At 33.3% G+C, this 13,647-nt stretch overlaps 1 protein-coding gene across 3 annotated transcripts in view; it reads left to right on the top strand.

Moving 5' to 3' along the window:
- Positions 1-13,647, top strand: part of LOC118190041 (armadillo-like helical domain-containing protein 3) — a 168,445-nt gene that overhangs the window by 117,831 nt on the left and 36,967 nt on the right. For all 3 annotated transcript variants that reach the window (XR_004758349.2, XM_035360729.2, XM_035360730.2), the window contains exons 19-20: positions 179-309; positions 10,266-10,354. Coding sequence is in view for 2 of the 3 variants with exons in the window: in XM_035360729.2 (XP_035216620.1) it covers positions 179-309; positions 10,266-10,354 (220 nt within the window). In the remaining variant the exon portion in view is untranslated. The remainder of the gene's footprint in view (positions 1-178; positions 310-10,265; positions 10,355-13,647) is intronic.

Raw genomic sequence — 13,647 nt, 5'->3', positions numbered from 1 at the left:
ATATAATGCTTAACACATTACTTAATACAATGTTTTATGGTCAACTTTTAAGTAATCTTTATTGTGAACATTCTCATTCATTTCTGATGTCTTTTATAATTTGTGTGCTGTAATGTGCAATAAAAACATTGTGGGTTTGTGTTGTTATTATAGAGTGTTTTTTGCATTGCTATTATAGCCAATGAGACACAGAAAAGTTGCATCTGGTCGAAACAGTCCTTATCGTCCTCTGGCTTGTCCATTGTTAGATCTAATGGTGGAATTTATTTTGAGTCACATGACAAAGTGTTTACCATTTGAGTTATATTAGTAAGAGCATATATTTTTATCAAATACTTTATTAGTGTTTAAGTAGTTAAATAATTGCCAGATCCATTTGAAGTAAAATAGTATATTATTTTTTTGTGTTTAGCTTGATGCAATAAAATAGTGAGCCACCACCAAACTTCTGGTCCTTTGAAGTTTATTAGAGTTTAATTAGTTAATTTTACTTTACATATGACATTTCTTTCATACTTATATTTGTTACAATTTAATCAAATAATATGTCTTTATATGTGTTCATCACTAATGCAAAATCATTATTTAGTTACACATTATTTGGTATGCATTATTTTCTAAAAACTTTATATTGACAGCTTTAAAATTAAAATCATTGTGATGTGTGTGAAAGAAAGAAAATGAATGGTAGTTGTTTAAATATGGCAAAGCACACAAGGGCTATCTGCCTAAGGGGATGAATGCCTTCATGGATGGCTTTTAATAGACAAATGCCTGGTATTAACCCTTTGATGCGCGCAATATTATTTTTATAATTTTTTTAACTAAAAACTCTAGAAATTGAATATTATGATCCTAGAGACAAATAATATATGAATTTAAAAAAAATCTACTCTTGCCCATTGTTTTGTGGGTGGTGGTCGCACTGTGAAACCATCGCGCATCTAGGACTTAAATAAAAAATAGCAATAATTAAACTACATATATAAAAATACCCTCTATATGTATGGCATTTGCTTTGTGGTTTCAGGGTGCGACCATTGCCCCACTAGAGCATTGTGTAGAGACTTGGTGGTCGCACCTTGAAACCACTGCTCTTCACAATGGCATTTGCTTGCTTCTGAAATAGGAATGTTTATTTTTACCCGGATATAAATAAAGGGGTTTTGAAATCACAGAGTTATTTTATTACTAAACAATACACACACCTGCCCAGTAAAAAGGTCTTTCTTTGCCAGAGACTTCTCTCTGACTTCAACACCTTTGCTCCCCAAGCTAGTATTGTGATTTTATAAATTATTTCCTGTGGTTTAAATTTAATGTAAGTATACTTTGCTATAATTAAAAATAGAAATTGCGTAAACTTACCAACTTACCTAGGTAATGGGGGGGGGGAACTTACCTTTTTCCATGCATGTTTCCAATAAATGACGAAGTTTACTAATTTTTTTTAAAAAATGCATGTAAGAATTGCATAATATATATATTTTACATTATTTTACAAACTAAATCGTCAGAAAAAATTAAAAAATAAACATTTATGTAATTTTTCTATAGCAGTGAAAGTATAAGTACCTACATAATAAGGACATTTGGCTATATGGATTAAAAAACTCAGTAAAATAAGGATAAAAAAAAAGACTCTGTGTTTTTTTTTTTTTTTTTTTTTTTTTTTTTTTTTTTTTTAATTTCAAAGAACAACTATTTTTTGTGACACTGTTCAAAGCATGTTTTGTCTTTTTCGTACATGCATAGACCCACATTGCATGTTTCGCACATGTATCTTCTTCTATGATGTTTCTTCCTTGTGCTACAAAATGTACACTGATTGGATATAAATTTCATCAGTATATGTACGTTATTTAGTTTCTTTTCATCCGGCACGACATTTGTCGTTTTTTATGTTAATGGGGGGAAGGTTCGGTCTTTTTGACTTTGGTATGTATCATTCGTTTCCCATTCATACTTATTTTATTCGTATTTCGTCTCAAAATATTCAGAAAATATTTTTAATTTAAATAAAATTTTATGCAATTTCTATTTTTAATTATAGCATAGTATACTTACATTAAATTTAAACGACAGGAAATAATTTATAAAATCACAATACTAGCTTGGGGAACAAGTGTGTTGAAGTCAGAGAAAAGTCTCTGGCAAAGAAAGACCTTTTTACTGGGCAGGTGTGTGTATTGTTTAGTAATAAAATAACTCTGTGATTTCAAAACCCCTTATTTATATCCGGGTAAAAATAAACATTCCTATTTCAGAAGCAAGCAAATGCCATTGTGAAGAGCAGTGGTTTCAAGGTGCGACCACCAAGTCTCTACAAAATGCTCTAATGGGGCAGTGGTGGCACCCTGAAACCACAAAGCAAATGCCATACATATAGAGGTTTTTTTTATATATGTAGTTTAATTATTGCTATTTGTTATTGTTTATGATAGAAATCATAATGTGCGATGAATAACTTTTGAAATTTAAAGTTGTTTATATTAATAAAAGGAAGTTATTTTGTCTCATTGAAAACGAATTTTAAAAGGCATCTGATTTGAAGTACTAAGACCTAAAACATGTATGATTCTGTAGTCATTTTGTGTTATTTAGAGGTCAAAGATCAGTAATCAATTGATTTTTCACTTGAAAATTTCCGAAGGAAGAGGAGAAAAAAAATTTTAAAATGGTGGTTTCAAGGCGTGACCACCGCACGTCAAAAGGCTTAATGGAGAAAAGGATGAAAACCAATCACGACCATGCAGTATGCCCATTTGTCTAGGTTCAAACCGGGAATGAACTACTAGTGTTCAGCAGTCTTTAACTGCACGGCCACTGGTGCACCGAAGAAGAGAAGAAGGGAGCAGTTTCCATAACATGAATTCATGTTATAAGTTTAACTTCTTTTCCTTTGGGAATGAAAGCATATAGAAATATGAAAATTATTTTTTAAATCATTGGGCATATTAAATAACCCAGATGATTCAACTAATCTGGCTTACAGAAACCTCAGGCTCCTGTCTCATAGTAGTAGCATTGTAGGTGATATTTACAGTCAAAGAATAGCATATTGTTAATTTTTCCCACTTCTCTGCTATGAAGCCTGTCAAAATTCACAGTCAGTTGACTGAGACTTGTGGTAATGAAATGATAGATAGTAAAAATGTGCAGCTGCTGCTAAAACTGTTCAAAACCAGTATTTCAACCAGCAAAAAACAGAAAATAAAAGGACCACATAATTGTGTAAGTTCAACATATGAGTGATGCTGATTGACTGTGGGCACCACAGTGATTAAAAATGTTTTTGAAAAGTTAGTTAAGGTCGCCCCCCATCACGAGTAAAATAGTCTGAAAATGTTAAAGTATAATTGAAAAAACAAGAAAGTAAATAATGTACAATTTAGTTTATAAGTTCCGGCAACAATGAGTGTTGTTGTATTTAGGAGAATGCACTTCTCAATGCTTTTGTTCAAAAAGTGTAATTGGACTTTACTTAGTAATTCCAATTTAAACTCCCTAATTTTGACTTTGCTATTTTTTTACTGTTTTAATTCTAGAAACACTGTTTTTGTTATGGGTCAACCAAGCTTCCATACTGCGTCAAGTGAATTGATAAGAGTAAAACGAAACTCATTAAGCCTAATCTAATAAGTGTTTCGTGTTTTTTTCATCATAGCAATTAAAAGTTGTTTCAAAATCAAAGAATGCAATTATCTAAGGTCAAAGTAAAGCCTTTATCAGGCAAAAGTGATTGACTTATATGGAAGTACAGGGGGAAATTTATTTTTAAAAATTGTGGAAGGAACTTCAGTGAAACCAGAAAATCTTCCCGTAGATGTTTCAGTTGTGCAATGAGAGAAATATAATGAAGCTATTAAAAAGTTTCAAAACGCAAATATAAATGCTATGATGGTATTAACAAACTGTATGAGAGAAGAAACTTCAAAACGTTATGAGGTTTCAGACTGCTAGAAAAGTGTGATTGGAATTACATAAGTTACTTAAAGCATTTTCTGAAAATCACCTGTATAATATATGCATATGGTTTCTTCAATTCAAATGGAATGAGAATGATAATATTGCAAAAAACAACTGCAAACAAAAAAGTTACGGACAGCTTTTAAATCACTCAAAAGAACTCAAACAAGTTCTCCAGATGAATGAATATGATACTTTTAAAAATTAGCAACTATTTATTCAGTGAAAAGGCAGCCTTAAATTAACATTGCTAATAGAAACAACATAAAAAAAGCTGAGAACACTGCATTCTAAGGAAAAAGAATATTTTTCTCAATGATAATAATGATTGCCAATCAACAACAGGACAATTAATAACAAAACATAACTTAAAAATAATAGGTGAAGTAGTAGCTAAGTTTAAATACTGTTACTTTTTATTGTACAATCCTTAACATACTCTCACCTTGCAAAGTGAAATTTACTAATTGAATTTTGCAGTTCAAATTTAGAACAAGCATAATTTTCAAATTTGTGAATGTAAACCTTATGTCCTGTACAACTGCAAGAGTTGGGGAAAAAAAACAATGTTCATAAATCCATTCGATGAGGAATTGTTATTGTTTTTCCTGGTTTACTTTTGGGAGGGTGTCTCACTTCAGTGTTCTCTATGGAAGTGTCGGGAATAGTTCTGACAGATATGTCACATTTTCTAGAAGCTTTCAAGACATCAATATCATTTTTTGCTGATACTTCTAATGGATAAATTTTTTGAAAAGGATGTATCTTCTCGCCCTTGTAGACCTCTTACTCTTCTCACCTCTTACTCTCGGTACACACCAAGCTGTAGCTGTTCCAGCATCAGTTATCAGTATTCAGCAGTTATCTTCACAATGGCAAAACTGCAAAGATGTAATTGTTTGATCTATTTTGGTTGGCACTATTTCACAATTCTCGATTATACATAAAAAATCTGAAGGTGGTCGTTTTATATGTACCTGAGGCAAACAGAAATTTATTTTCTTTACTTGCTGCTCAGAACAAGAAATCAGAATAGTAAATAATCAGAATAGTAAATTCAGAATAGTAAATTCATTGCAACACCTACAGAATGCTGGTTAAATGTTAATGATCAAGTAGGGCTGATCGGTACTCACATTATACAGGGTTATTCAAAAAGAAAGAGCAGATTGCAAACATGTATTTCTTCCAAAATACAAAAGATAGAAACATGATTCTAACGTTAATGGATAGAGAAAAGTGTACAATTTAGTACGGGTGAAAGTTCCAATTGTGGCCGCATTGGTGCTGTTGTTTCTTCTGGTATTGTCGGTTTGTAGTCTGTAGTGAAATGGCAGCGACACCACAGCAGAAGTCTTTTTGTGTTCTACAATTGGCAAAACTAGAGTCCATTGTTGCAGTTCAGCAAGCATTTCGCTGTCAATTTAATAAAACAACCACCATGTCATAAGCAAATTTATGAGTGGCATCGAAAATTCGTAGAAGATGGTTGCATCTGCAAAGGGAAAAGCACGAGACGTCCATGCACTTTGAACGAGAATGTCAAGCATATTCATACACTTTATGAAAGGAGCCCAAAGAAATCCACATCGCAAGCAAGCAGAGAACTTAAAATTTCTCAACCAATGGTATGGTGAGTTCTAAAATATCATCTGCACATGAAACCATACAAACTGCAGTTATTGAATGCATACATTGAATGCATACCATAATTGTAAACTTTTCTCTATCCATTAATTTTAGAATCATGTTTCCATCTTTTGTAGTTTGGAAGAAATAAATGTTTGAAATCTGCGCTTTCTTTTTTTAATAACCCTGTATATGGTACTTTAACAAGGGTACCTGTTGAACCAGTTATGACTGAGAAAATTATATAAGTGCATGCAGCCAAAGCAGACCCTTGTTCGAGTTATATCATCAAAGACAGAGGCATCAAGATAAACGTCATACCAAGAACACACTTGAGAAAGAGGCATTAAAGTGCCATATGAAGGAATGTTGAGTCAACTATGTATTTTTGGCAAAGTCCATAATTTATTATTTGACGTAAGAAAGAAAGAGAGCAAGCCAGGTGAATTAATTTCAGTTAATGTTTTGTGGACCTTTTGATGAATCTTTCCAGCAAAAAAGAGACTTAGTTGTGTTTAAAGACAGGTATACAATGTTGTGGTATATTTATTTTGCCAAGGAAAAGTCTGAAGTTGCAAGTATGTTAAAGCATGTGCTTACACATGCTAAAAATTTGCAACATACAGTCCAAGAATTTCTCAGCAACAACAGAGATGAGTTTAACAGTGACAAAGTGCATGTGATTTTGCATTCTAAAGAAATAATTCAAACTCTAAGAGCACTTTATTTTCCAAAGCAAAATGGCTTCAGTGAACAACATATGCGTGCAATAATGAAGATGGCAAGAACGTTTGAGTGCTCGAATTCAGAAGCTCATTTTCCTGCAGCAATGTGGGCTGAACTAATTAACACAGTCATGTATGTACTAAACAGAACTTGCAAATCATCAGTTGACAGCATCAGGCCTTCAACTGATGATTTGCTAATTTTGTAATTAATAATTTGCTCAAAAGGACTAGGTTGAGAGTCCTTTTGAGCTAATTATTAAAAAGAAACGGTGAATTAAGCATCTGTGCATAATAGGATCTGTTTATTATGCTCATATTTCTTAGCAAAGACGAAAGAAAATGGATAATGAAGCTGCAAAAGCTTATTTAATTGGGTATGATGGAAACAAAAGATACTCCCTAAGTATTAAAGAAGCCAAAAGTATTGTCTGTTCACGTGATGTTATATTCAGTGAGCAGCTCAGAAATTGTGAAGAAAGCGTATAGTTGTTTATTCAAGATCAAGGCAGACTAATTTTTAGTTCTGAGTATCAGGAATATTCAGAAAAGCTTTTTAGTGAAAAAGGTAATTCAGAAAAAGAATACAATGAAGAAATATATCGAATTTCAAAGAACAATAATGTGAAGATATAAATTTGCAAAATAATGCTCAATCACGATACCTGGGAAGTAGAGCTGAATTAAGGAAGCTAAAGTGTTTTGAAAATTATATAATGATAGATGAAATTTTTATTGCTCGTTCTGAAGAGCCTATTACTTATGAAGAAGCGATCAGCTGTAAACAAAGTTTACAATGGAAAGAAGCTATGTATTCTGAGATGACATCACTGACAGAAAATGAATCTTGACTTTAGAAAAATTAACAAAGGATGCTAAAGCTATGCCATATGAGTGAGTTTGTAATAGAAAAAGAACCCTGATGGATCTGTTGATAAATTCAAGGTTAGACTTGTTGCCAAATCGTTTACTCAGTGTTTTGAAGTTAATTACAATGAAACATATAGTCCACTAACAAAGTTAGGAACTATTAATTCAATTCTCGGTATACAGCCAACAAGAAAATGCATCTTTCTCATTTTGATGTCTATTCAGCATTCTTATATAGAACACTTGAAGAACCTGTATATATGCAGTAACCAGAAGGATATAGTGATGTTTCTGACAAAGTCTTAGGCTGAAACATAATTTATATAATGAAAACGCACATTACATTTTTGGAATCAATATTTTGGAGACTTTATGTCGCAACTTTGCTTCAAGACAAGTGAGGCAGATCTGTGCATACATATAAGAAAGAAAAGTAGCAAAAAGCTAATCATATGCTTATATGTAGATGATGGTTTGGTATCATCAACAGGTCTACAGGAATTTGAAAAATTTCTTAGAGAATTGAAGTCGAAGTTCAGAGTCACAATTAAACAGGCAGTATACTTTCTTGAACCTGAAATCAAGCATCTTGAAGGTGGAAGTATCAAAGTTAGTCAACAAGCTTATGCAAGAAAAATTCTTCAGAAATTAGGAAGGGAAGATTGTAAACCAATGTTAACATCTATCTTGAAGGAAAGTTTAACTGAAAAGAAAAAGGAAGATTAGGGAAACACAGAAATTTTCTCTTGTAGAGAAGCTGTAGGAGTTTCAGGAGCTGTAGGATGTGTTAGGAAGACCGGATTTAGCTTATTGTATCGGCATTCTTTCATGTCTTCCTGAAAGTCCTTCAAAAGACAACTGGATCAAACTGAAATATGTATTCAGATATATAACAGGTTCTCTTACTAAAGGTGTTACATACAAGAATAAATACAAACTATACTAGAGTGTTATGCAGATTTCAGAGGATGTGAAGAACGAGGAAAACCTACAGATAGCGTAGTGATAATATATAGTGGTGGAGTTATATTATGGATTAGCCAAAGGCAGCCAGTTGTTGCAACTTTGTCAACAGAAGCAGAGAAAATTGCAGTTAATAAATGTTCTAGAGAAGTAATTTGGTTAAAGCAACTATTTAGTGATGTTATCAAGTTACATGAAGTTCCAAGTAATTCAAGTAGATAGTGAGTGAGACTCACAAAATCCTGAATTTCATCAATTTATGAAACACATCACTATCAAGCACTTTTTTTATACAGGACAAAGTTCTAGAAAAGCAAATTATTTTGCAGCAAGTAACTACAGAGGAACAAGCTGCTGACATTATGACTAAACCTCTATTTAAACCGCGACTGTTGATTCTTTGTGACGAGATGGAGCTTGTGTGACTTTTTCTTCTAGTTTATTATTATTCTTTTTTTATTCACAAGGGGGAAGTGTTAAGTATGTTTTAAAAAAGAAAGCAAATAATAGTATGTAATTTAGTTAATAAGTTCTGGTAACAGCGAATAATGCCATTAGGAGACAATGTTTCACAATGCTGTTGTTTAAAAAGATGTAGTTCTGCTTTTGTTAGTAATTCCATTTAAATCTTCCTGTTTTTTGCTGTGCTATTTCTTTAGTGTTTTAGTTCTAGAATTTTTTTTTTTTTTTTTTTTTTTTTTTTTTTTTTTTTTAAGCGCAGGTATGCTGTTTCATCAAAATCAGAATGCTCTTGGTCAGACGTTTTTTGAAAAAAGTGCAGGTATGCTGTTTCATCAAAGTAATGCTGCATCTCATCAGAATGCTCTTGGTCAGATGTTTTTTAGTGACAGCAACATCAAAGTTGCTTTTGTATGCCTTGTACAGATCTGATGTCACAGCTTAATTGATTTTTGGCTTCTCCCAATACTGAAGGATGATGTTCATGATTGTTTCTTGTCAAATCATTCATCATTCATGGTGAATTTCTGAACACATTACTAGATGGTTTTCCGAATTGTGCTGCATAGTTAAGTGAATTGTAGGAAGTTGTCTACAAAAAATATTTGTTTTGAGCTACCACTTTTGTTAATTTCTTTAAATGCAGTTTCATCTTATGGAGCCCTTATTGCCTGCTATTTAGGGTGAAAGGGCTATTGGTCTCAAATCTGAATTTTTCCGTTTGTACTCATTGTTTCTTTTGCATCATATCACTTTTGTTATTCGTATCACATTTCAGATAAAGGGATGTCACAATGTTAGTTAACTGAAGAGGGTGAATTTTTATCATGTGAAAAGTGACTGACAAAGTTACATGATAACAAATGAAATTGGAATAATGAAGAATATTGGTCTAAAAAAACGAAACGACCTAGAAAATAATTCATATGTCTTTTGTGAGAAGAAGAGCGGATACTGCAGGGAAAATGAGTCCTTTCAGGCATGTAAATATCTGAACCATTTCAGTTTCTTTTTATATTTTATTTAATTACTATTTTTGTTGTCTGATTATGGATATTTATAAAAGTGAAGCAAATATACAGTTTTAGCGATTTTCGAGCTGTAAAATTTATGAGGTAAATATCAAACTCTTATTAGTTAGATCATGTGAAAAATCTATAATGAAGATTGATATGTGCTTCCTGTTATTCCCTCTCGGAATATTATATCCCACTTCTACTTTGATCAGTCAGTATTATGACTATAAAGGCTTGTTAAAATTTTTCTTCTAGATTTCATTACATTTTTAGTAAAATGAGAATTGGTTTTCATTTTTACAATAACCAGGCAATCTGTGAACAGCACTACAGTTTGTTTTTTACTACTTTCTTGTTCACTCATTATGTTACTATAGTTTAACAGTCTTATATGCACTCTGGTAAAGTAAATTGAGGATACATTTTTATATACTCTAGTGTTGCTTATTAGATCAGAAGGAATACCTTTTTCAGTTAGATTAGTTTTGAAATGAACATTTCATTTTACATTCACATTAAAAATGTAATTTTTTAATTAGAGATATTGATTTGTAATTTTAATTACTCATTGCTTCACCAGGGCTTCAAATATGATAATAATGATTTTTTTAATTCCTCTTTTTCCCCCATATAGCCTTTGTTTAGGTGTTATACATCGGATTCTTTGCCATCAAAAGAAAAGTCGTGTAAGATTACAATATAATTGGAAAGAACTGTGGACAGGTAGGAGTTTCTAAATTTATTATGTTCTTCAACACAGCATAATTCACCAGGTGTGGAAGATAACAATTTAATTAAATAATTAACTATGCAAAATGCACAAAATTATTGTTAATGTATTTAATAATTACAAGTTTGTGAAGTCTCTAGAAAAGCATTCCATTCAATAACTAGTTGTTACTGATAACATCTGTGGCATCAACTTCATTATTCTGGAAACAGTTCTGTTTACATGGAGTCATCTTTCTTCTGTACCATTTCCACTGCAATTTGCAGAATACCCTGTGTACCAATAAGGATTTGGACACCTGTGATAGAAAAGAAAAACAAAATTTATTCATATTCAATTGTTTGTAGAGCCTCCACGAGCTATAATTACAGTCGCAACACTCCGGGCCATGCTTTCCACAAGCTAGGTGACGGCTGTTGATATTTTCATACACTTAGCTTGGAAAAGACATCTAAGTTCCTTCACCGATGTTAATGTTGTTGCACCCCTTACTTTGGTGATCCAACTTGTCCCAGAGGTTCTCAATGGGATTCAGGTCTGTGCTGTGAGCAGACTAGTCCATTCAGTTAACCCCACTATCCTCATGCCAATCCATGGTGGACTTTGTAACATGACAGCTGGTGTTCTCATCTTGAAAGTAACATGGGTTCAACCCGTAAAACTGCTGCAATGTAGGAAGCACGCTGTCATCCAAAATAGTGTAGTAAGCATTGGGGTTGAGCTTACTATGAATCTGTACCAGGGATTTCAATCCATGCCAGGAGAAACACCCCTAGACCATAATTCTACCTTTGCTGTGGTTACTGTGCATTCTAGTAAGCTACTTTCTTCATGCAGACGCCAGACCCAGAGCCTGCCATCCAAAAGTTAGAGGGTGAATCTTGATTCACTGCTCCAGAGAACCGATTTCCACTAATCTAGGGTACACTGTTGATGTGCTTTGCACCACATTAAGTGAGCACCGTGGTTGGACCTCGTGATCAGAATCCAACAGCACTGTGTGTTATGGGTGGCGGCACGACCATGAAAACCAAGCAGGTGTGCTTCTTTACGGATGGTATTCATCAAAGCAACACTCCTGGATGCCTGTTGTAACTCTTGCAGTATGTGGGCCATCAGTTGACTGTGGTTCTTCCAAATTTCTTGGGACTTCACCTATTGGTCGGTGTCTCCCAGTTTCATGGGTCTGCTCACTCAGGGTGCATTCCGACTATCACCGCTCGCCTCGTCATTTGCAGGGATGTGTAAATACTTATTTGTAGATAGTATAGTAATTATAATGGCTACCATTCCACTTTGTCAGTACTCAATTTCTTCTTATAAATGTCAAGCTGCCTAAATTCCTGTCTTGTCTAAATATTTAAATCATTGATTTAAAAAAAATGCCACAGACATTGCCTGTTGCTTCCATGACAATTGCTCAATGCCGAATTGCTGTATACATTTTGCTGGAATATGCGCTTGGCATTGTTTTTTTTATCATGTTATTCAGTTTTCCCATACCCTATATTTAAATTTTGAAAGGAATATATTTTATTAAGTATAGCATATTTTGAAAATAACACATAATTATAATTAATACTTTTCCCAAACAATTTGATAGTTTTTTGAAATTTTTCTGGTTATTGATAATCCAAAACTATGGATCGTACAGGAATGCCCAAAGCAGCGTTCCTGTATGATCCATAGTTTACGAGAAAAATGCGAAAAACAAGTATGCTGTCACTGCCTGTGCAAGAAAAAACACTTTATTGAACATATCAACAGCAGTATATGCACAATTTAAAGCAGATGTTCAAAGTGTCTGCCGTGCATGTCGAGGCAGGCTTGAGCATGGCGTGGAATGGCTGTCATCACATGTTGCAGCATCGTGGGGTCCACCAAAGTACAAGCAGCATGCAGACGAGCATTGGTGTTGTCACACCAATGCTCGTCTGCATGCACCGTAGCGATACACCGCAGCGAACGTTAAACATTATCATTGTAATATTTTGTTATTTATCAAATAACTATATTTATTGTTGAAGTGGCAATGCCATATTTGTATTATGTAACCATTGCTCAGCAACATAAGAAATTGTTTTTAAGATTAGTATTCTGAAGTTTTTTCCAGCTATTAGTTGTATGAAATTTTTGCCACAAAATAATTTTCTTCAAATTATCTATCTCCGTAAAATAAAAATAAAATTTATGTTCTACTAAGAAGATTATCTGTTTTGTCAATTACTGCAAAATACATTACATCGTCTAGAAAGATATGCCAATACTGTTGTTGATATGTCCAATAAAGTGGTTTTTTTTCTTGCACCGGCAGTGACGTCATACATTGTTTTTTGTATTTTCTCTTAAACTATGGATCATACAAGTATGCTTCTTTGGGCAGTTTTTATGTACTCCCAACGAGGAATCTAGCTGTGCAGAGTTTATGGGGTCATTTTGAGATACCCTGTATATGTAACTGCATTCTTTGTTATAGGTAACAAAAAATGGACTAAGGTGATGATTTTATATACTGTGGGCTTGTTTATGTCTGTACATGTAAGCACACAGATACAGATAAGTATACATAGGGAGAGAGTGGGAAAGTGGTATGTTGTATGAAAATAGGTTATTTCAGTACTTTTCCTTTAAATTTTCTTTAAATGATTTTGCTTTGGCATATTTCCTCAGTGCATATTTGTTTTAGCTTCTTTCTTGGTGATAATTGCCTTTTATTATGGTATGACCATCATTTGAATGACTATGTAGTACAGTGGATTTTATGACTTAAATATTTGCCAAGAGATGAACAAGCAGCTGTACTGCTTCTTCAAAAAACAGATAAGTCTTCACAAAGAAGATTACTTTTGAGTAACAACCTCATGAAATTAAAATATGAAGCCAAAATGATTATTATGCATTTGTCCCTATTGGGATAAAAGGATGTCTAAACACAAACAGGATTTCTTTGATCAAACATTCTTTTCATTATCACCAGTTCATTTAGTTATGGTGTCATTAGTTAATTTCTGCTGAATTTCTTGAACCAAAGCTCCTTTCATAGGAATCACAATAGTTGCTGGGAATATTTATATGAGAGAACCTTGTTTGGTTTAATGGCAAATAACATGAGAGCTATCTGGCTGTGGGAAGGGGTACCTTTGTGGGGGACTTTCTAAGGGAAACTGGCTCGTATCTGTGTTGCACATTGTGAAAACTATAAAAACACCCATGCAGTCAGCCCATTTGCCGGGATTCGAATCTGGGTTAAACTACCAGTGTTTAATAACTTTCAGCTGCATGAGAA

This window comes from Stegodyphus dumicola, chromosome X2 (assembly GCF_044657685.1).
Source record: "Stegodyphus dumicola isolate Sdum_Otavi_A_Nest chromosome X2, ASM4465768v1".
Classification (NCBI taxonomy): domain Eukaryota; kingdom Metazoa; phylum Arthropoda; class Arachnida; order Araneae; family Eresidae; genus Stegodyphus; species Stegodyphus dumicola.
The sequence above is the reverse complement of the archived record's forward strand: the minus strand, read 5'-3'. Positions and strand labels throughout refer to the sequence as shown.